General features: G+C 40.7%; 2 protein-coding genes across 5 annotated transcripts in view; one reads left to right on the forward strand and one right to left on the reverse strand.

Moving 5' to 3' along the window:
• Nucleotides 1-1,085: 1,085 nt before the first annotated feature.
• Nucleotides 1,086-10,700, reverse strand: imp3 (IMP U3 small nucleolar ribonucleoprotein 3). Its single transcript, XM_061890647.1, has 7 exons — nucleotides 10,485-10,700; nucleotides 10,289-10,396; nucleotides 1,822-1,896; nucleotides 1,662-1,741; nucleotides 1,519-1,570; nucleotides 1,349-1,421; nucleotides 1,086-1,262 (listed from the first exon to the last, which is right to left on the reverse strand). The coding sequence occupies exons 1-7, from the start codon at nucleotides 10,619-10,621 to the stop codon at nucleotides 1,236-1,238; spliced, it is 552 nt and encodes a 183-aa protein (XP_061746631.1). The 5' UTR covers nucleotides 10,622-10,700; the 3' UTR covers nucleotides 1,086-1,235.
• A 4,860-nt stretch (nucleotides 10,701-15,560) lies between these two features.
• The window catches only part of slc35a3b (solute carrier family 35 member A3b), a 48,448-nt gene continuing 39,485 nt past the window's right edge, over nucleotides 15,561-24,523 (forward strand). For 3 of the 4 annotated variants that reach the window (XM_061890500.1, XM_061890503.1, XM_061890502.1), the window contains exon 1: nucleotides 15,561-15,711. The gene's annotated coding sequence lies outside the window, so the exon portion shown is untranslated. The remainder of the gene's footprint in view (nucleotides 15,712-24,523) is intronic. The other variant, XM_061890501.1, reaches the window with a different exon arrangement.

A 24,523-nucleotide genomic window follows, 5' to 3' on the forward strand; every position in this document is an offset into this window, starting at 1 on the left:
GAACGGAAAACGCTCTATAGCCCGCAGACTTTTTTTGGGCTCTAGGAATCACTAATAAGCCGGAGTCTTTTGAACGCAGATTTCTTGCCGGGACATATGGTACAATACAATCGGCAAGATAGGCTGGAGCTAGACCGTGTAGTATTTTATACGTAATTAGTAAAACCTTAAAGTCACATCTTAAGTGCACAGGAAGCCAGTGCAGGTGAGCCAGTACAGGCGTAATGTGATCAAACTTTCTTGTTCTTGTCAAAAGTCTAGCAGCCGCATTTTGTACCAACTGTAATCTTTTAATGCTAGACATGGGGAGACCCGAAAATAATTAGTTACAGTAGGTTCAAAGAAAATAGCACCCCAGAAACTTTATACACTTTTACAAGAATACATTTGAATACGTCTAAAACAGGTGTGCCCAATTTCTTTCCACTTAAGGCCACAGACTGACAAATTAAAGGATGTGGGGGCCATTTTGGTAGTCTTCACCATCAAACCAGCTTAATATATATTTTTTCAACTAAGAAAATGCCATTTCTGTAGAAATTTCATGTAAATTCTGACAAGCCAAAGCCAAACTGAAATGCTAACAGATAGCTCGCTGACAATACTGCGTCAAGTTACAAAAAATATGAGCAAATTTGGCCAGAAAAACCCAGCATGCTAACAGTACCATGCAAACATAACACCATGCTTACAGTTAGCATTAGGGACCAAAAAAATATACCTGTTAAATTATATTTTTTAAAAGCTAGCATGCTGAAGTTAGCATGCGCCAAAATATGACTGAGGTTTATACCTACAATACTAGCTAAAAAAGCCAGCATACTGACGTTAGCATGCTACCAGAAATCATTTGCCAAGAAACAAAATATTTGACATTAAAGTGGATACCTGCAAAATTTTGCCAGCATGCTAATATTTGAATGCTAACGATTGTGCCGTGGGCCGTTCAAAAATTAGCTGCGGGCCATAAAAGACACCCAGGCTGCCCTTTGGACATCCTGATCTACAATTACTAGATGCACAATTTTGGACAATATGAAAAGGAGCCACACAGCAATATTGAAATGATAAATGGAGACAGCAGAGTCCTTCCTAAAATGTTTATTGGATGTGGTGAGAAGACTTTTCTTGCTTCTATATTTTCCAAGTTTGTGGGTAACAAATAATTTCAGCTGTAGCAGCTACTGTCTGAGGTCGAGTTCAAAACTTGCCATTGAGGAACGTGGCAAAAAGATTCACGCCAACATGTCAAAGTCGTCTCTCTGGAAAAAGAGAAGCAATGGTCATTCACATTCCATACGATAGACTTGCATGATCCTGCCATTTCCAAAAACAACATAGTGCTGACCTCGTCGTTATAATTCATGACATGTTGTTTGATCTTGGAGGAGTCCACCCAAGTAACAAAATCCTCCATATTTCTGTAAAGATAATGAAAAAGACAATTTCCTACATTATATCGCCTACAGCAGTGTGTTTTAGAAGTATTCTGGTGATGGTTAACTTGCAAACACTGACTTTGTGACAAGAAACGCGGGGTCTGTGACAATCTCAGGGCCCACACGTACATCTGAAAGCAAGTCAAGGACCACAGAAACATGTCCCGGCCTCAAACACTGTAGAAACATGCAAGCGTGACGGCAGCGTCGGGGAAAGGATACGCCCCTGCTCGATGAAGGTGATGGCGGTTTTTAGGTTCTGAGCCATACGAAGCTTCAGCATGATGGTGGGCAGCCTCCTCCTGTGGTGGTGACAGCAGTTATTGGACAAAATAGAAGAGTATGTTCGTAGCGTGTCAGCCTCACAAAACAAGTGGTGTACCTGCAGAACGAAGAGGCGGTGACTTTCTCTGTGAGGGACAGAGTCTGTTTGGTGGGGATGAGTCCGATGGCGTAACTTATGTGGAGACACAATAATTGATTTGTTAATTGACCAATTCCATGAAAAACATACGAGATATAGGAATGTTACAATCTGAATTTTGCGACTTTTGCCATTTGGTTTTAACTTGAAGCTTGCAATCAATATTTTGCTAATCATACATAACATTATCACTCCAAATACATTTCTTGAAAGGGAAACATTACCACAATTTCAAAAGGGTTAAAAACAATAAAAATCAGTTCCCAGTGGCTTGTTGTATTTTTTGAAGTTTTTTTCAAAATTTTACCGGTCCCGGATTATCCCTAAATAAAGCTTTAAAGTGCCTTATTTTCGCTATCTTCGAAACCACTATCCATTTCCCTGTGACGTCACACAGGGCTGCCAATACAAACAACATGGCGGTTACCACAGCAAGATATAGCGACATTAGCTCGGATTCAGACTCGGATTTCAGCGGTTTAAGCGATTCAACAGATTACGCATGTATTGAAACGGATGGTCGGAGGCAGGTAGCGAAAACGAAATTGAAGAAGAAATTGAAGCTATTGAGCGAATAGCTATTGACGCTATTCGGCCATAGCGTGGGTGTACCTAATGAAGTGGCCCATAGCATGGCTGCCTTATTAGCAAACGATCAGGACTTTATCGCATCTTGTGACACTGGAGCAACTTAAATCCGTCGATTGGTAAGTGTTTGTTTCGCATTAAATGTGGGTATCTAGTTTCAAATGTACAAACAGCTAGTGTAAATAGCATGTTAGCATCGATTAGTGTAGCATGTTAGCATCAATTAGCTGGCAGTCACGCTACAACCAAATATGTCTGATTAGCACATAAGTTAACATCAACAAAACTCACCTTTGTGATTTCGTTTACTTTATAGTTGCAAATGCATCTGCAGGTTATCCATACATCTCTGTGCTATGTCTGTCTTAGCATCGCCGGTCAAATGTGAAGACACTTTGGTACATTCAATGGGGGTCTGGCGGCAGATTTCTTGCCAGTGGTGCAACTTGAATCCCTCCCTGTTAGTGTTGTTACACCCTCCGACAACACACCGACGAGGCATGATGTCTCCAAGGTTCCGAAAAATAGTCGAAAAAACGGAAAATAACAGAGCTGAGACCCGGTGTTTGTAATGTGAAAATGAACATGGCGGGTGTGTTACCTCGGTGACGTCACGTTCTGACGTCATCGCTAAAAGACCGATTAACAGAAAGGCGTTTAATTTGCCAAAATTCACCCATTTCGAGTTCGGAAATCGGTTAAAAAAATACATGGTCTTTTTTCTGCAACATCAAGGTATATATTGACGCCTGCATAGGTTTAATCATTTAAACAAACAAAAATTTAATTGATAACTTTTTCATAATGATATATTGTCATGTTTATGTGTTTCTTCTTAGTCTGTCGCTTCCAATCAGTGGATGGTTCACAATCTTTGGCTGCATTCACACCGCAGGGTCAGATGTTCAATTCTTATTTTCTGGGCAAATCGGATTAATTTATTGGCCGTTTACGTTACAAAAAAATTTTGTTTCTAATGTTTATGTCCACTTACGAGTCAGGTTGCATTAGGTTACTACAAAAAAAAGTTACAAAGTAAACATGGCTTCAGTGCTAGTCGCTTGTAGTACTGGCATATTTGTGGCTAATTTCAAGGATTTTGTGGAATTGAAGTCAACATTTTCTGAATCGAATTATTGCGCGTAGAAGATTAAGAAGGAAGAGGACGAGTATTTTTGCTTAAAGAGCGTGTCAGTGGGCGAGCAGTCGGAGACAGGAGCGGTGGAACTTTCACTTGAGTTCCTAAAACATTATTTTCACCTGTTTTTTGCTCCGTTGTCAACACTCTATTTTAGTGAATAGTTATGACGCATATCGCTTTTTGATGATGCTCTGGTCGGATGAATGCAACCCGAGCACCGGGGCGTTCACAAAAGTATCGCAAATATTTACTTGGAAAGAAGCATGGATCGGATATGAAAATTTTAGAATTGCACTGTTTTACAATGACATGAAGATATCTTGTACAGGTCTCATACGGCATTAAAAAAACTGGAATTGATTTGCAGTGTAAACTTTGTCTCTACACACAAAGGATCCTCGGACATAGCCTTGCTAGTCGCTACTCACCAGTGAGAAGTGCCTCAAAGCAACATGTAGGAGGAAAAAAAGATGCTTGCAAAACCAAATGTCACTGGTAGGGGAATTGTTCGGCTTCAAACCGAATGAGGAAGAGGAGCTCATCGACACGGACAAACGAGCCACTATGCTGAATTTTTTGGAAAGTAACGGCAAACAAAACAAACCACCTGAATTGAGGGGAAAAAAACTGCACATCGTTAATGCCAACAGAGATTGAGAATCCATTTCATTTTCATGTTTTGACCTTCCAAGGATGCTAATGAGTAAGTTTATTGCGTTTAAAAGGGTTACCGTATTTTTGGGACCTTAGGGCGCACCGGATTATAAGGCCCACTGCCAATGAGTGGTTCTATTTTTATACAAAAGGCGCACCGGATTATAAGGCACATGAAAAGGGTCATATCATAATTTTTTTGCTGAATTTGAAACATTTCTTTGTGGTCTACAACATGTAATGGTTTGGTCAAATTATTGCATATATTATGTTTTACAGACCATCTTCAAGTTGCTTTCTGACAGTTGCTTCAGGATGGACCGTTTTGTGGACGGTCTTATTTACGTGGTTTTCCTCCGACAGCGTCTACTGCCCGTCATCTTTGTTGTAGCGGTGTAGCGTGCAAGGACGGGAGTGGAAGAAGTGTCAAAAGATTGCACTAACTGTTTAATGACATCCAGACTATACCTAAAACAATAACAGAGCAGCATCTCCTCATCCGTGACTCACTAGTGCAACAATTAATTAACAACGTCCAACCAGAACTTTCTAATACCTAAAGTTCTGTGGGAGAATTATGTCAACCCACTACACCGGTAGTTTTTAGCGCTTCCATAGCTGGTCTAAAGACAAATATCACTTTGAACTTTACGCTCCTTTATATTATAAATGGCAAAAGTGGACGATAATTACTCATAACAAGAGGATGGAGAAAAAGAAGAAGCTTATCGACTAGGTGTCAGTATGGACTACAAAGGCGGACAAGTGCAAATTTTCAGGACAAATGCATACCCCAAATCACACAGGTACCAGAAGGTAAGAAAAGTTGGTTTTGCATAATATTCCAAAATCAAACGGCCGATATGTCTGGTAACAGGTGCCATTTTGCGGTCCTTATACACACACACACCCTAATAATACTCGTATGTTGAAGCAGAGTAGGTCTGAGTACAGTAGCCGTAATGCTCCGACCAATCCATCAAGCGGTGCGACTTCATAACTTACCAAAGTTTTACTAAAACATTGACAGATTTTTGAGCGCTGTATGTAATGTTCTTTATTTTCAATGGAACATTTAAAGTTTTGGTGTTGTTTAATGGTGTCACTTTGCAATTTACCAGATCTCTTCTGTGTCACTGCCATCTACTGGTCACACTTATCATTACACCATGTAACAAATAAAATTGCTTAGAGGTAGGTAAGCGCAACTAGAATTAATACATACATTAGGCGCACTGAGTTACAAGGCGCACGAACGCTTTGTGAGCAAATGAGAGGATTTTAAGTACGCCTTATAGTCCGGAAAATACGGTACTTGCATTATCAAAAATTATGATGAAGGCTGCATTTATTTATCTTAGATTTATATTCTGTTTATGTCTAAGAAGCACCTTTATGCACTTTTACAGGAATATATGTTAATACATCTAAAACAGGATGCCCAAACCTTTTCCACTGAAGGCCACAGACTGACAAATCAAAGGATGTGGGGGCCATTTTGGTAGTTTTCACTGTCAAACCAGTACAATACATAGATGTTTTTTCCATATAACTAGAAAATGCAATTTTGGTATAAATGTTATGTAAATTCAAAGCTAAACTAAAATGTTAGCACGCTGACCATGTTGCGTCCAGTAACACAAAATATGAGCAAAGTAAGCTAAAAAAAAACCCAGCATGCTAACACTACTATGCAATTATAAAATAACCATGCTTGCAGTTAGCATTAGGGACCAACAAATCATTTAATGACAACATATCAGACGTAGTACTTTCCACATGGACAACAGAGTGCACGTAAGGATGGTGGTGTGTGGGTGCCGTGATACCTTCTTGGTACAATGGAGAGATTTTTTACTAAATTATTAATAAAGAACCCATGTTAAAAGTGCAATTCAATTTTTAACGATGTGCGCTTTTTCAGGGGGAAAAAAAAAGGTTATGGTCAGCTGAAATATCTTTGTTTATTTCAACAAGTTTCCCTAAAATATGCATTGAGGCTATTGAGTGTGTTGTATCAGATTGCTGAAATAATTGGACAAACTAATCTATTCACCACTGGATTACTAAAATGTTTGATAGCTGTAACCCTATTTATAATTAATTAAGTTGGTATTAAAATAAAATACAATAATTTGTGGGCCAATAGATCGGCCAGCAAGACTTATCGGTCTTGTATGTATTGTGATAAAGTCGCCTACTTTGAGGTGAAAGTAGTGATTCAAGTAATAAAGCACCTAATTACAGAGCAGGTTTCAAGTAAAAGGGGACGGCGGTTGGGAGAGGTGCTGTGCCAGCAACCTAAGGGTTCCTGGTTCAATCCCCAGGTTCTACCAACCTAGTCACGTTGGTTGTGTCCTTGAGCAAGACACTTCACCCTTGCTCCTGATGTTTTGTGGTTAACGCCTTGCATGGCAGCTCCCGCCATCAGTGTGTGAATGGGTGAATGTAGAAATAGTGTCGAAGCGCTTTGAGTACCTTTAAGATAGAAAAGCACTATACAAGTATAACCCATTTAGCATTTAAATATATTAGTAACTGTATCACATGTGTGTGTGCATCTAGAAATAAAATGCCTATTTTCGGGTACAACGATAAAATGAAAGGTCTCTTTTTGCTTTATCTAGAGCAGGGGTCGGCAACCCGCGGCTCCGGAGCCGCATGCGGCTCTTTGATCACTCTGATGCGGCTCAGCTTGTCATGGCCAGAGCGCATCAGAATGCGCCCTCATCCTTGCGCTCTGCTTGTCAAACTTCGGGACACGCCCACGGCCGCGCACATTAAAAGGACCCGCCATGCCGGCGGCTGCGGCAGGACGGAGACGTCGACAAAGACATGTGGGTGTCCAAGTTAAAGCGCCCGACAGCGGACTTTGAAGATGTTTCACGCTAGAAAGCCGTTGTTCAGAATCACAAATGGTGTGATATTGAAAACAAACTTGCGTTCGAAACTTGGAACGCTATCCCCGACTTTTATCCATCCATCCATTTTCTACCGCTTATTCCCTGTGGGGGTCGCGGGGGGCGCTGGCGCCTATCTCAGCTACAATCGGGCGGAAGGCGGGGTACACCCTGGACAAGTCGCCACCTCATCGCAAGGCCAACACAGATAGACAGATAACATTCACACTCACATTCACACACTAGGGCCAATTTTAGTGTTGCCAATCAACCTATCCCCAGGTGCATGTCTTTGGAAGTGGGAGGAAGCCGGAGTACCCGAAGTACCCGGAGGGAACCCACGCATTCACGGGGAGAACATGCAAACTCCACACAGAAAGATCCCGAGCCTGGATTTGAACCCAGGACTGCAGGAACTTCGTATTGTGAGGCAGGCGCACTAACCCCTCTACCACCGTGAAGCCCCCGACTTTTATGTGAACGTGAAAAAGTATGCACTTGGAGTCCTGTCGATCTTTGGATCCACATATGTATGTGAGCAGGTGTTCTCCAACATGAACTTTATTAAAAACAAATATCGCACACGCCTCACAGATGAGAGCTTACAAATGTGTGAAGATAAAGGTGACGTCATACAGGCCTGATATGGAGACGCTGTGCGCTGCGGCTCAGGAGCAGAAATCAAATTGACCAAGTATGGTACATATTTAAATTTCCTATAATTTTGCATATATTTACATTTTTTAATTGTTCAGTGAAATAGATATTTTATTATTGAGGTTGGCAGCTGACTGCACGGCGCCAGTAAAAGGATGACAGCACAGAGAGAGAGGACGACATTTTCGGTTCTCTGCCAGTGGATGATTTAAGTTTGGCGTTCTGTTTTTTCATTACTTCAAGGAGGACTTAAACAGACATTAAGCATTTTACTTAACCTTCAACCTGATGTCTTTTTCGGAATTAAAACGTTTTGTTGTTTGCAGAAATTGTATCTCATTTTCTCTGCAGTCGGTCATTCATTTCATAAATGTAACCCATCATAGTTTGTTTATACATAGCACAAAGGAAAAAAAACTTAATATGCAGTAGAGATGCGCGGATAGGCAATTATATCATCCGCAACCGCATCACTAAAGTCGTCATCCACCCGCCATCCACCCGAACCAACATTTTATCAGAACCGCAACCGCCCGCCCGTTATTATATATCCGGAGTCGGCGACCTTTACCACTAAAAGGGCTAGTTTGACCCGTGTCACAAAGTAAAGAAGGCAATGGGAGCCGCTAACGTTCTCGCGAATATCCGATGGTGATCATTCAGATTACGGGAGTAAGGGCGTGCTGTGAAGCAATTGTCACGTTCAACAACATGTACGAACCGTATTGCCAGTCCAGCAACATGCTGAATGCAGCTTACGCAAACACACGTACAAGATTGAAGGGCATACTGGGTGATAAAGAGTACACTAATTGTTGTGATATAAACAATTTTAACACTCTTACTAATATGAGCCACACTGTGAAGCCACACCAAACAAGAATGACAAACACATTTTGGGAGAACACCTTCACAGTAACACAACATAAACGCAACACAACAAATACCCATAATCCTTTGTATTCATGACACATCCTGAATATATTTTACACCCCCGCACCCCCAACCCCGCCCACCTTACCGACGCACGGAGGGGGGCGTGGTTTGCTGCTAGTGGGTTGTATAAAATAGTCAGGATGTGTCATGAATACAAAGGATTATGGGTATTTGTTGTGTTGCGTTTATGTTGTGTTACTGTGAGGATGTTCTCCCGAAATGTGTTTGTCATTCTTGTTTGGTGTGGTTTCACAGCGTGGCGCATATTACTAAGAGTGTTAAAATTGTTTATAACACAACCATTAGTGTACTCTGTGTCACCCAGTATGCCTTGCAGTCGTGTGCGTGTGTCAGTGGAAGCCACACACAACATATTGCTGGACTTGCAAGTAAATTGTACATGTTGTAGAAGGCGTCAAAGGTAAAGGCTTCATAGCACGCCCTAATACTTATTAACTGGGTGACTGCCGGCAGACATACTTGAGAATGTTTACGTCAACTAATGTCGTCTTCGCTTTGTGACACGGGTCCAAAATGGCTCTTTGAACGGTAAAAGTTACCGATCTCTGAACCATGTATATCATATATTTCCAAATGGTTCAACCGCCACCCGCCCGAATCTAATTAAAATCTATTTTTTCGTCATGTCACCCGCCCGACCCGCGGTTTATCCGCGGACTCCGCGGACGAGACCGCAAACCGCGCATCTCTAATATGCAGTGTTATTTCATTTTATTTTGAAAACTTTTATTTTTTTTTTATTTGTATTTTTTTTGTCCTGTCCAGCTTCTCGTGCATGTCGGCTGTTCAGATTTACTTTACAAAAGAGAAGTGTAGGATACTTCTCTTGTTGCCTTATTTAATTTTGACTCTATTAAATGTATTTATATTATCATTTGGTGCAGCTGGGCCGGAGCAGGAGGGGATAGAAAGAGAAAAAAGGAAGACAGAGGGGGGGAATTGTAGGGATAAGAGGGGGATTAGACACTGTTACTTCATTTTAAATTTCAAAAGAGTTTTGTGGCTCCCATTGTTTTCTTTAATTTGTGACAAAATGGCTCTTTGAATGGTAAAGGTTGCCGACCCCTGATCTAGAGGGACTATTTTACGTATTTATAAAATGTGGTAACATTCCTGGGCTTCACTGTGGCAGAGGGTTAGTGCGTCTGCCTCACAATACGAAGGTCCTGCAGTCCTGGGTCCAAATCCAGGCTCGGGATCTTTCTGTGTGGAGTTTGCATGTTCTCCCCGTGAATGCGTGGGTTCCCACCGGGTACTCCGGCTTCCTCCCACTTCCAAAGACATGCACCTGGGGATAGGTTGATTGGCAACACTAAATTGGCCCTAGTGTGTGAATGTGAGTGTGAATGTTGTCTGTCTATCTGTGTTGGCCCTGCGATGAGGTGGCGACTTGTCCAGGGTGTACCCCGCCTTCCGCCCGATTGTAGCTGAGATAGGCGCCAGCGACCCCAAAAGGGAATAAGCGGTAGGAAATGGATGGATGGATGGTAACATTCCTACAAGATGCAATACGTACAGTCGCACTCACAGTTTTTCTAGCAGCTGGTGTGTGCTCTGAGCTCTGAAGCCATCTTTCTCGTCTAGATCTCGAATTTTCTGCGCCAGGTCTCTTATGTTACGACTCAACTTGTTGTACCTGCGTGACATTTTGAAGGAGAAGATAACAGCAAGTTTATTAAACAGGGTGACTTAATACGACAATAACAAGCATGGCGAACGCTCACTTGGTGTAGTCCTCCCTCTTCTCGATGTGATATTTCCGCAACACTTTTACCTCATGGATGTTGTTGTCCACCTCCCAGTTAATAAAGTCCACCTTCTTTAGTAACTTTTGTTCATGGTATTTCAATTTACGAACCATTTTTTAAAAAAAATCTCGGACAACGCTCCCGACGAGTGTGTTTCCGGAAAGTACACGCCGCTGACAGGAAATACGTAATGATCACGTGACGAGTCTGCGTCTATCCACACCGAGGCCAGACAGCGCCATCTATCGACACGGCAGGTTAAAACAACGTTACTGCAGACCAATATTTTTGGTACAGGATTCATTCATCCATCCTACCGCTTGTCCCTTATTCACATTTCATTTAAATTTGATAAATATTCTTTACAGTATAAGGAATTCAGAAAATAGCAGACGAGGGGAGACATATATATATATATATATATATATATATATATATATATATATATATATATATATACATATATATATATCCATCCATCCATTTTCTACCGCTTATTCCCTTTTGGGGTCGCAGGGGGTGCTGGCGCCTATCTCAGCTACAATCGGGCGGAAGGCGGGGTACACCCTGGACAAGTCGCCACCTCATCGCAGGGCCAACACAAATAGACAGACAACATTCACACTCACATTCACACACTAGGGCCAATTTAGTATTGCCAATCAACCTATATATATATATATATATATATATATATATATATAAATATATATATATATATATATGTATATATATATATACATATATATATATATATATATATATGTATATATATACATATATATATATGTATATATATACATATATATATATATATATATGTATATATATATACGTATATATATATATATATATATATATATATATGTATATATATACATACATATATATATATATATATATATATATATATATATATATATATATATATATATATATATATATATATATATATATATAGGTGCTGGTCATATTATTAGAATATCATGAAAAAGTTGATTTAGTTCATTAACTCCATTTAGAAAGTCAAACTGCACTCCCAACAGGTATAAAAGTAAGTGCATCCCTATATTCCTTCAAAACCGCTCTAAAACAACACCTCCAGGCAACTTCAACATTTTACTAATACCCTCCTCCATTCACATCCCATCTCCCCGGATTATAAACAACTCAAATGTACTTCTAATGTATATACTTGTTCTTATGCTATCTGAACTCACTATGTTCTCTGCTGGCTGTACATATCCTACTAAATAAGACCTACACTGTTTCAATGTCCACATTTCTCTGTTGATGCAATTGTTGATGACTGAAGTTCTGATATCAACCAAAGCTCCTCATCCCACCCCCCGGATTGTAAATAATGTAAATAATTCAATGTACATACTATGATGATTAACTTGTGTGATGACTGTATTATGTTGATAGTATATATTTGTACCATGAATTGATTAACGTGGACCCCGACTTAAACAAGTTGAAAAACTTATTGGGGTGTTACCATTTAGTGGTCAATTGTACGGAATATGTACTGAACTGTGCAATCTACTAATAAAAGTATCAATCAATCAATCCATCAATCAAAACTTGTAGAATGTATACATTCATTCCAAACAGACTGATACATTTCAAGTGTTTTTTACCAAAAAGGAGATGATTATAGCTGACAACCAATGAAAACCCTAAATTCAACATCTCAGAAAATTAGAATATGGTGAAAAGGTCAGACATTGAAGACATCTGGTGCCACACTCTAATTAGCTAACTAACTCAAAACACCTGGAAAAGCCTTTAAATCAGGGGTGTCAAACTCAAATACAGAGTGGGCCAAAATTCAAAACTGAACGAAGCCGCGGGCTGAGGTTGGACAAATGAATCCGTTAATAGGGACCCAAACAAGTTTTGCATTGAATATTGACCGAGCAAGGCTTATATAACTTTATAGTGACATGCAAAATCGTGTTTTAAATAATAATAATTAAAAAATATCAATGGCATATCAAATAAAATTAAAAATACAAATTGAATGCCTCTTTTCGGTGGCGGGTTTCAGTTGGGGCGGGGTTTGGTTGTAGCGGGGGTGTATATTGTAGCATCCCGGAAGAGTTAGTGATGCAAGGGGTTCTGGGTATTTGTTCGGTTGTGTTTATGTTGTGTTATGGTGCGGATGTTCTCCCGAAATGTGTTTGTCATTCTTGTTTGCTGTGGGTTCACAATGTGGCGTATATTTGTAACAGTGTTAAAGTTGTTTATACGGCCACCCTCAGTGTGACCTGTATGGCTGTTGACCAAGTATGCCTTGCATACACTTGTGTGTGTGTATGAGTTGCATATATTATGTGAGTGGGCCGGCACGCTGTTTGTATGGAGGAAAAGCGGACGTGGCGACATGTAGAGAATGCCAAAGGCAGTGCTTTTATGGCCCGCCCCCAATATTATTGTCCGGGTGGAAATCGGGAGAAATTCGGGAGGGGCAATGAACTTCGGGAGTCCATCCATCCATCCATTTCTACCGTTTATTCCCTTTCGGGGTCGCGGGGGGCGCTGGCGCCTATCTCAGCTACAATCGGGCGGAAGGCAGGGTACACCCTGGACAAGTCGCCACCTCATCGCAGGGCCAACACAGATAGACAGACAACATTCACACTCACATTCACACACTAGGCCCAATTTAGTGTTGCCAATCAACCTATCCCCAGGTGCATGTCTTTGGAGGTGGGAGGAAGCCGGAGTACCCGGAGGGAACCCACGCATTCACGGGGAGAACATGCAAACTCCACACAGAAAGATTCCGAGCCTGGATTTGAACCCAGGACTGCAGGAACTTCGTATTGTGAGTCTCCCGGGAAAATCGGGAGGGTTGACGAGTATGAGTATAAGTGGTGAATGCGGTGTTACCGCGGCGGGCCAGCTCTAATGTTAATTTGATATTGCCTCAAGGGCCTAATGAAATTACACGGCGGCCAAATTTGGCCCGCGGGCCAGAGTTTGACACCCATGCTTTAAATGGTCTCTCGTTTTGATTCTGTATGACACACAATCATGGGGAAGACTGCTGACTTGACAACTGTCCAAAAGATGACCATTGATACTTTAAAGAAGGAGGGCAAGACACAAAAGGTCATTGCCAAAGAGGTTGGATGTTCCCAGACCTCTGTGTCCAAGCACATTAATAGAGAGGCGAAAGGAAGACAAAGATGTGGTAGGAAAAAGTGCACAAGCAAGAGGGATAACCGGGCCCTGGAGACGATTGTCAAACAAAACCGATTCAAAAATGTGGGGGAGATCCACAAAGAGTGGACTGCAGCTGGAGTCAGTGTTTCAAGAACCACCACGCACCGACGTATGCAAGATATGGGCTTCAGTTGTCGCATTCCTTGTGTAAAGCCACTCTTGAATAAGAGACAACGTCAAAAGCATTTCGCCTGGTCTCAAGACAAAAAGGACTGGACTGCTGCTGAGTGGTCTAAAGTTATGTTTTCAGATGAAAGTAAATTTTGTATCTCCTTTGGAAATCAAGGTCCCAGAGTCTGGAGGAAGACAGGAGAGGCACATAATCCACGTTGCCTGAAGTCCAGTGTCAAATTTCCACAATGGGTAATGGTCTGGGGTGCCATGTCATCTGCTGGTGTTGGTCCACTGTGTTTCCTGAGGTCTAGGGTCAACGCAGCAGTCTACCAGGAAGTTTTAGAACCCTTTTACTGCCTGCCGCGGACCAATTTTATGGAGGTGAAGATTTCATTTTCCAACATGACTTGGCACCTGCACACAGTGCCAAATCTACCAGTTCCTGGTTTAAGGACCATGGTATCCCTGTTCTTGATTGGCCTGCAAACTCACCTGACCTTAACCCCATAGAAAAGCTATGGGGTATTGTGAAGCGGAAGATGCGAGATGCCAGACCCAACAATGCTGAAGAGCTGAAGGCCACTATTAAAGCAAGCTGGGCTCTCATAACACCTGAGGAGTGCAACAGACTGGTCGACTTTATACCACGCCGTATTGCTGCAGCAATTCAGGCAAATGGAGCTGCAACTAAGCATTGATTGCCGTACAAGCTGAAACTTTCCATGTTCATACTTTTCAGTTGGCCCACATTTCTAAAAATATATTTTTTGGCACTAGTCGTAACTAATATTAACATTTTCTGAGATACTGAATTTGGGATTTTCAGTAATTGTGAGTACTAATCATCAACATTTAAAGAAATAAACATTTCAAATATATCACTATGTGTGTAATGAATTGATATAATATGTAAGTTTCACGTTCTGAATATAATTACTGAAATAAATCTACTTTTTCATGATATTCTAATAATATGAACAGCACCTGTATATATAAATATGTATGTATATATATATATGTATATATATATATATATATACATATATGTATATATATATACATATATACATATATATATATATATATATATATATATATACATACATATATATATATATATATATATATATATATATAAATCAAACAAAGTGCAAACCCATAGACTCACTCAATATCAGTAAATAACTTAATATATATTCGTAGATGTCAGTCCTTTTTGTGCCATCTCTAAAATCCTTTATTTGTAGGGCTCCAAATACATTTTAGCCAGACACAACAAGGGTACTGTACCCCGCATTTACTTTGAAAACTTACACTGTCAAAGTACATCCGTCTTGGTCGGGTTTTCCGCTTCTGTTTACTGGGGGATCTTCTTTTTTTTTTTTTTTTTTTTATGTAATATGCAAAGCAAACATTTATTTGTATCCAGTTTTCAACACCTAAACTTTTTTTTTTCAATTGTCCTTTTGGTATGTAAAATTCAAATAAAGCAGTCGTTTTTTGTTTTTTTAAATTTCCATTATTAAAAAAGAACATTCAAATACCAAAACATACACTGACCGAAATTTGCATTGCTTTTATTTATTACCTTTTGTTTTTCTATTATAGAGTAATATTTAACTGTCCAGTAGGAGGCGTCTATGAAGGTTTTATTGACAATGAGGAAAGGAGGGCAAGACCCATCCCTCCGCCCTAAAAGGAGAGCCTTTCCCACATGACAGGTATTTAACTTTTGCAACTCCACTCTTAGGATGGGACTCACACGCAAGCTCTGGAGTATGTTTTGGTGAATGCGGAAAAAGAAGGAATCCCCAACCAATGAGCGACCTCAGGGAGCCAACCACATCACCTTTAGGTAAAGTACACTATTTGATGCATATTAGTAGGCAATATAACATTTGTATGTTTATATGATGTAAATATATCTAACCTAATAGTTTTCATATTACATCACTTTCTTTAAAAAAAAAAATTAAAAAAAATACAGTGAGCACACTGTGATGTCACAGATTGACGGACATATACGGTGGGGCAAAAAAGTATTTAGTCAGCCACCGATTGTGCAAGTTCTCCCACTTAAAATGATGACAGAGGTCTGTAATTGTCATCATAGGTACACTTCAACTGTGAGAGACAGAATGTGAAAAAAAAATCCAGGAATTCACATTGTAGGAATTTTAAAGAATTTATTCGTACATAAGTATTTGGTCAACCATTCTAAGCTCTCACTGATGGAAGGAGGTTTTGGCTCAAAATCTCACGATACATGGCCCCATTCATTTTTTCCTTTACACGGATCAATCGTCCTGTCTCCTTAGTGGAAAAACAGCCCCAAAGCATGATGTTTCCACCCCCATGTTTTACAGTCGGTGTGGTGTTCTTGGGATGCGACTCAGTATTCTTCTTCCTCCAAACACGACGAGATGAGTTTATACCAAAATGGATACATGGATGATACAGCAGAGGATTGGGAGAATGTCATGTGGTCAGATGAAACCAAAATATAACTTTTTGGTATAAACTCAACTCGTCGTGTTTGGTGGAAGAAGAATACTATTTTTATGCCGTATCGTATATCGCAATATGGCATAAAAATATCGCAAAAATATCGCCCCATAGCGATTCTACTCCTATGGATTCTTCATCCATCCCCCAAGCAACGTTTATAAGTTTTACAATATAACTAAAACAAATCCTACTTATTAATCCGTCCCATGTGCGATGTCTGTAGGAGTGTTTTCATACATATTTGTACATGCTCTCATATTGTCATAAAGCTAGTGTAGTTAGCAGTTTGCGAGTGTCTGTGTTAGTATTATTACCTCAGTATTCTTCTTCCTCCAAACACGACGAGATGAGTTTATACCAAAATGGATACATGGATGATACAGCAGAGGATTGGTAGAATGTCATGTGGTCAGATGAAACCAAAATTGGAGGAAGAAGAATACTGGGTTGCATCCCAAGAACACCATACCTACTGTGAAGCATGGGGGTGGAAACATCATGCTTTGGGGCTGTTTTTCTACTAAGGGGACAGGAGGATTGATCTGTGTTAAGGAAAGAATGAATGGGGCCATGTATCGTGAGATTTTGAACCAAAACCTCCTTCCATCAGTGAGAGCTTTGAATGGTTGACCAAATACTTATTTTCCACCATAATGCACAAATAAATTATTTAAAATTCCTACAATGTGAATTCCTGGATTTTTTTTTCACATTCTGTCTCTCACAGTTGAAGTGTACCTATGATGAAAATTACAGACCTCTGTCTTCATTTTAAGTGGGAGAACTTGCACAATCGGTGGCTGACTAAATACTTTTTTGCCCCACTGTATATGTGGTCATCCTCGGCAGGCAACATTATCACCTTGTTTGAGGAAACATAAGAAAACATTTGTATTATGTTTTATTATCACCTACTCGTGGCATGCGCATAATTGCACCGACAAGCAGTGATATAGATTACAGAAAAAGGTGAAGGCGGGCAGCATGGTGGAAGATGGGGTTAGTGCATCTGCCTCACAATACAAAGGTCCTGAGCAGTCCTGGGTTCAATCCCGGGCTCGGGATCTTTCTGTGTGGAGTTTGCATGTTCTCGTGGAACATGCGTGGGTTCCCTCCTGGTACTCTGGCTTCCTTCCACCTCCACAAACATGCACATAGGGATAAGTTGAATGGCAACAATAAGTTGGCCCTCGTGTGTGGATGTGAGTGTGAATGTTGTCTGTCTATCCATGTTGGCCCTGCGATGAGGTGGCGACTTGTCCAGGGTGTACCCCGCCTTCCGCACGAATGCAGCTGAGATAGGCTCCGGCACCCCCCGCGACCCTAAAAGGGACAAGCGGTAGAAAATGGATAGATGAAAGGTGAAAGCGGCAGAGTGGGCAGGTGTACCTAACGTTGTGACCTGGTATATAATGTTCATGAACTTTATTTTTGACTAAGTCAAAATGAAAAAATAGCAGTTATGTTTGTCTTCTATATATCTATAAACACACACACACACACACACACACACACACACACACACACACACACACACACACACACACACACACACACACACACACACACACACACACACACACACACACAGTGTAAATATAGGTAAATATATATACAAACTCCAAAACCAGTGAAGTTGGCAGGTTGTGTAATCCGTAAATAAAAACAGAATACAATGATTTGCGAATCCTTTTCAATTTATATTCAATTGAATAGACTGCAAAGACAAGATATTTAATGTTGGAACTGAGATACTTTTTTTTTTTTTTTTGGCAAATAATTGTAAACATTGCAAAAAAGTTGGCACCGGGGCATTTTTACCACTGTAAAGTACTTTTAACAAGACTCAGTTAACCTTTGGGAACTGAGGAGACCAATTTTTGAAGCTTTTCAGGTGGAATTCTTTCCCATTCTTGCTTGATGTACAGCTTAATTTGTTCAAAAGTCTGGGGTCTCCGTTGTGGTATTTTAGGCTTCATAAAGCACCACTATTATTAAATGGGAGACAAGTCTGGACTACAGGCAGGCCAGTCTAGTACTTGTACTCTTTTACTATGAAACCACATTATTGTAACACGTGGCTTGGCATGGTCTTGCTGAAATAAGCAGGGGCGTCCATGATAACGTTGCTTGGATGGCAACATACAGTATGTTGCTCCAAAACCTGTATGTACCTTTCAGCATTAATGGTCCCTTCACAGATGTGTAAGTTACACCCCCATACCATCACAGGAGCTGGCTTTTGAACTTTGCGCCCATAACAGTCACATGTAAAGCAATTTGAAATGTGGACTCGTCAGATCACAGAACCCAGCAAAGCCGACCCAGTGAAGCCGGCGGCGTTTTTGGGTGTTTTTCGCTTTGCATAGTAGAGTTTTAACTTGCACTTACAGATGTAGCGACAAACTGTAGTTACTGACAGTGGTTTTCTGAAGTGTTCCTGAGCCCATGCGGTGATATGCTTTACACACTGATGTAACTTTTTGATGTACTACCGCCTGAAGGATTGAAGGTCACGGGCATTGAATTTTGGTTTTCAGGCTTGCCGCTTACATGCAGTGATATTTCCAGATTCTCTGAACCTTGTCTTGATAACACGGACCGTAGACGGTGAAATCCCTAAATTCCTTGCAATAGCTCGTTGAGAAACGTTGTTCCCAAACTGTTCGACAATTTGCTCACGCATTTGTTGACATATGGTGGCTTTTAAACTGTGTTTCTATAACAATCTGGATTTTTCTTTTCCTCTTTGGTCCGGAGAATACGACGTCCACAGTTTCCAAAAACAATTTGAAATGTGGACTCGTCAGACCACAGAACACTTTTCCACTTTGCATTAGTCAATCTTAGATGAACCCGGGCCCAGCGAAGCCGGCGGCGTTTCAGGGTGTTGTTGATAAATGGCTTTTGCTTTGCATAGACCACAGATCAAGCGCTAGCTGTCCAAAATTGGGACCCAGGGTTGACCACTCATCTGTGCATCAGTTGGGGACGTCTCTGCGCTGCTGACCCGTCTCTGCTCAAGATGATCTCATGCTGGCCCCACTATGGACTGGACTCTATTATGTCAGATCCACAATGGACTGGACTCTCACAATATAATACTCGATCCATTCGATGTCCATTGCACCGGTCCCCCACATCTGCTGTACCCTCCAAGGTTTTTCATTGTTATTCCATTGGGTTGAGTTTTTTCTTACCCTGATGAGGGATCTAAACCGAGTGTCGTGGCTTGTGCAGCCCTTTGAGACACTCGTGATTTAGGGTTTTATAAGTAAACATTGATTGATTGATAATATCGTTTTAACTTGCATTTACAGATGTGGCAACAAACTTTAGTTACTGAGAGTTGTTTTCTGAAGTGTTCCTCAGGCCATGTGGTGATATCCTTTACACACCAATGTCACTTTTTGATGCGGTACCACCTGAGGGACCGAAAGTCCATAATATCATTGCTTACATGCATTGATTTCTCCATAATCTCTGAACCTTTTGATGATATTATGGACCGTAGATGATGAAACCCCTAAATTCCTTGCAGTAGCTCGTTGAGAAATGTTGTTCTTCAATCAATCAATCAATGTTTATTTATATAGCCCCAAATCACAAATGTCTCAAAGGACTGCACAAATCATTACGACTACAACATCCTCGGAAGAACCCACAAAAGGGCAAGGAAAACTCACACCCAGTGGGCAGGGAGAATTCATATACAGTGGGACGCCAGTGACAATGCTGACTATGAGAAACCTTGGAGAGGACCTCAGATGTGGGCAACCCCCCCCCCCCCCCCCTCTAGGGGACCGAAAGCAATGGATGTTGAGCGGGTCTAACATGATACTGTGAAAGTTCAATCCATAGTGGCTCCAACACAGCTGCGAGAGTTCAGTTCAAGCGGATCCAAGACAGCAGCGAGAGTCCCGTCCACAGGAAACCCTCTCAAGCGGAGGCGGATCAGCAGCGTAGAGATGTCCCCAACCGATACACAGGCGAGCGGTCCATCCTGGGTCCCGACGAGCGGTCCATCCTGGGTCTCGACTCTTGACAGCCAATACTTCATCCATTGTCATCGGACTGGACCCCCTCCACAAGGGAGGGGGAGACATAGGAGAAAAAAGAAAAGAAGCGGCAGATCAACTGGTCTAAAAAGGAGGTCTATTTAAAGGCTAGAGTATACAGATGAGTTTTAAGGTGAGACTTAAATGCTTCTACTGAGGTAGCATCTCGAACTGTTACCGGGAGGGCATTCCAGAGCACTGGAGCCCGAACGGAAAACGCTCTATAGCCCGCAGACTTTTTTTGGGCTCTAGGAATCACTAATAAGCCGGAGTCTTTTGAACGCAGATTTCTTGCCGGGACATATGGTACAATACAATCGGCAAGATAGGCTGGAGCTAGACCGTGTAGTATTTTATACGTAAGTAGTAAAACCTTAAAGTCACATCTTAAGTGCACAGGAAGCCAGTGCAGGTGAGCCAGTACAGGCGTAATGTGATCAAACTTTCTTGTTCTTGTCAAAAGTCTAGCAGCCGCAGTTTGTACCAACTGTAATCTTTTAATGCTAGACATGGGGAGACCCGAAAATAATACGTTACAGTAATCGAGGCGAGATGTAACAAACGCATGGATAATGATCTCGGCGTCTTTAGTGGACAAAATGGAGCGAATTTTAGCGATATTACGGAGATGAAAGAAGGCCGTTTTAGTAACGCTTTTAATGTGTGACTCAAAGGAGAGAGTTGGGTCGAAGATAATACCCAGATTTTTTACCGAGTCACCTTGTTTTATTATTTGGTTGTCAAATGTTAAAGTTGTATTATTAAATAGAGGTCGGTGTCTAGCAGGACCGATAATCAACATTTCCGTTTTTTTGGCGTTAAGTTGCAAAAAATTAGCGGACATCCATTGTTTAATTTCATTAAGACACGCCTCCAGCTGACTACAGTCCGGCGTGTTGGTCAGCTTTAGGGGCATGTAGAGTTGGGTGTCATCAGCATAGCAGTGAAAGCTAACACCGTATTTGCGTATTATGTCACCCAGCGGCAGCATGTAGATGCTGAAGAGTGCAGGGCCAAGAACCGAACCCTGGGGAACTCCACACGTTAACTTAACGTAGTCCGAGGTCATACTGTTATGGGAGACGCACTGCATCCTATCAGTAAGATAAGAGTTAAACCAAGACAGGGCTGAGTCCGACATACCAATTCGTGTTTTGATACGCTCTAATAAAATATTATGATCGACGGTATCGAAAGCAGCGCTAAGATCGAGGAGCAGCAACATAGATGACGCATCAGAATCCATCGTTAGCAATAGACCATTAGTCAATTTTGCGAGGGCTGTCTCCGTAGAGTGATTTGCCCTGAAACCGGATTGAAAGGTTTCACATAGATTGTTAAACGCTAAGTGTTTATTTAGCTGCTCTGCAACAATTTTTTCGAGGATTTTTGAAATAAAGGGAAGGTGAGACACCGGTCGGTAGTTAAACTGGACAAACTGTTGGACAATTTGCTCAAGCATTTGTTCACAAAGTGGTGACCCTCTCCCCATCCTTGTTTGTAAATGACTGAGCATTTCATAGAAACTGCTTTTATACCCAATCATGGCACCCAGCTGTTCCCAGTTAGCTTGTTCACCTGTGGGATGTTCCAAATAGGTGTTTGATGAGCATTCCTCAACTTCCTCAGTCTTTTTTGCCCCTTGTGCCAGCTTTTTTGAAACAATTCCAAATGAGCTTATATTTGCAAAAAAATAACAAAGTTTACCATTTCGAACATTAAATATCTTGTCTTTGCAATTGATTCAATTAAATGTAGGTTTAAAAGGATTTGCAAATCATTGTATTGTGTTTTTATTTACTTCTCTGGTTTTGGGTTTTGTATGTGCATTAATAAAGATCTTTATTTTTGTTACTAGACATAATTGTTCCTTCAATTTCGACATAAAAATTGTGAATATTGCATGGAGGTGCATGTTTTTTAAACTAGAGAACAATCTGACCACTTAATGAACATTATTAACACACTGGGGTCCAAAGCGTGGCTTTCAACTCCAGGTTTGTTGGCCCGTCACTTATTGTTAGATATAAAACAGGACAAAAATACTAAACAAAATGTTATAAGAGCAAACATTTATGATAGAATGTGAAAAAAAGCTCAACATTTGATAGTAATAACTTGTGCATATCCAAACGTCTTCCACCACAGGTCTCGTACTGAAAAGTCAAAGTATGCGAGGGCCCTTTTGATTGTTTTTATTTCTGCAAAAACATGAATACATTAAAAAAAGGACATTATATATCTGGCATTTAAAGACCAAACTTAAAGTCAGATTTGTGTTTTTAGTGACAGTGTTTTATTATTAGTAATTAGTATCAAAATTCCAGCTTGTTCTTGATACATTCCTTTTTTGCTCTCTTTTAAATTGTTACTGTTGTTTTAAACTTGTGTAATTATTAATAATAGCGAAGTATTTTTTTTCACCTCTAACACAAAGCCGACACTAAGTTGTGTCTTTAAACATATGCAATGTCTGTTTTTAACTTATTTTTTTACAAAATGAAAACATGTCAAAATGGAACTAGCTTACTTAGCTTAGACTTTTTAGTTTGTGGCCCTTGTTGGAAAAAGTTGAGGTATTATTAGCATACATTCTAAACATTTTATGTGAAAATAAAATGCTTGTCCCCCTGACTTATGAGTCCAAAAGCAAGTAAGTAATCCATAATTTTGTATGTACAAAATGGAATAATGAAATCCATAGGGAATTGTGTAATAACATAATAACAACAAAACATATATCATCACTGTAATAAGCTGACGTCAGAGAGCAGGCATAGCTGCAATGTGGCCCTCAAAAAAAACGAGTTTGACACCCCAGCTGTATGTGGCAGGTGGATGAACCTAAAATCGATCATCTGAATCCATGTGATATTAATCCATTACAGTATGTTTAGCACCCTTTGGTTTGCATTTGAATGGTTTGTATCCGGGTGGTCTTGCAAAGTCAATATTTATTTTAAAAGACTCCCTTTAAAGGCAATAAACAAATGGCACCTATATATATCTTCATCAGTAGAAATAAGTTATTTTATTACTGAGCAGTAATGTTTGTAACATTACACCGGAAGCGCTTTAGCCCTCATCTGGCAGCCATTCCTTCACATACCCATTAACACCCGTGTGAGGATAAAGTTTGCATAACTATTTGTTGTCTGACCTGTTTTTCTAATTGAGGCTTGTTACCTTGGTACGCGGTTGTCATAAGTAACCACAAAACAGAAGACACAGTGATGACTGATTGAGCTTACACATGTGCGAGATAAGAATACCATTCAGTTTAGTGCAAACTAAAGTTGTTCCGATACCAATATTTTTGGACCGGTACCGAAATGTGTTTCGATACTTATCGATACTTTTCTAAATAAAGGGGACCACAAAAAATGGCATTACTGGCTTGATTTTAACAAAAAAAAAAATATGGCACATTAAACATGTTTCTTATTGCAATTTGGTCCTTAAATAAAATAGTCAACATACGAGACAACTTTTCTTTTAGTAGTGATTAAGCAAACAAAGGCTCCTAATTAGTGTGCTGACGTATGCAATAACATATTGTGTTATTTTCCATTCTATTATTTTGTGAAAAAGTCCTCACCCTCAAGGACTGACCCGTAAGGAAACATTTGGTAACATCACAACAGCATGTAAATCAGAGCAACACATTAGTGCAAACAAAACAATGTAGAAAACGTAACCCTTACATCACACAAAACAGGTTTACAACCCTTCCCCCCCATTCCCCCCCCACCACCACCCCCATTCCAGTCCCCAGGAATGGGACATCTGGGTCAGGTGTGCCAGTCCTCAGGAGGGAGCTGGGGGGGCGGGGGACACGAGGGATGGGGCATAAGTGGGGAATTGGGAAAGGGCTGGGTGGGCAAGGGAGAGGTCACCTGTGTATCCGAGGCAGGGGAAGGTGGATCCCTCCGGTAGGGAGCTAGTCTGTCTCTGTGGAGGGACACTTTCCTTCCCCGGGGGGCAGCTGGACACGATACACAACCTCTCCCAGCTTCTGGAGTATCCTACTGGGCCCTGTCCATTTGCTGTCCAGCTTGGGACTGCGGCCCTTCTTCCGAATCGGGTTGTAAACCCAGACCA

The sequence above is a fragment of the Nerophis ophidion genome, linkage group LG28 (genome assembly GCF_033978795.1).
Source record: "Nerophis ophidion isolate RoL-2023_Sa linkage group LG28, RoL_Noph_v1.0, whole genome shotgun sequence".
NCBI lineage: Eukaryota > Metazoa > Chordata > Actinopteri > Syngnathiformes > Syngnathidae > Nerophis > Nerophis ophidion.

Bases quoted from the DNA above. Each gene is read 5' to 3' on its own strand.
- imp3 (XM_061890647.1), bottom strand. From the start codon at position 10,621: ATGGTTCGTAAATTGAAATACCATGAACAAAAGTTACTAAAGAAGGTG. The intron at 10,397-10,484 runs GTGAGCGTTCGC...AATGTCACGCAG, and splicing joins AAGAGGGAGGACTACACCAA to GTACAACAAGTTGAGTCGTA. The intron at 1,571-1,661 runs GTATCCTTTCCC...ACTTGCTTTCAG, and splicing joins CACCTTCATCGAGCAGGGGC to ATGTACGTGTGGGCCCTGAG.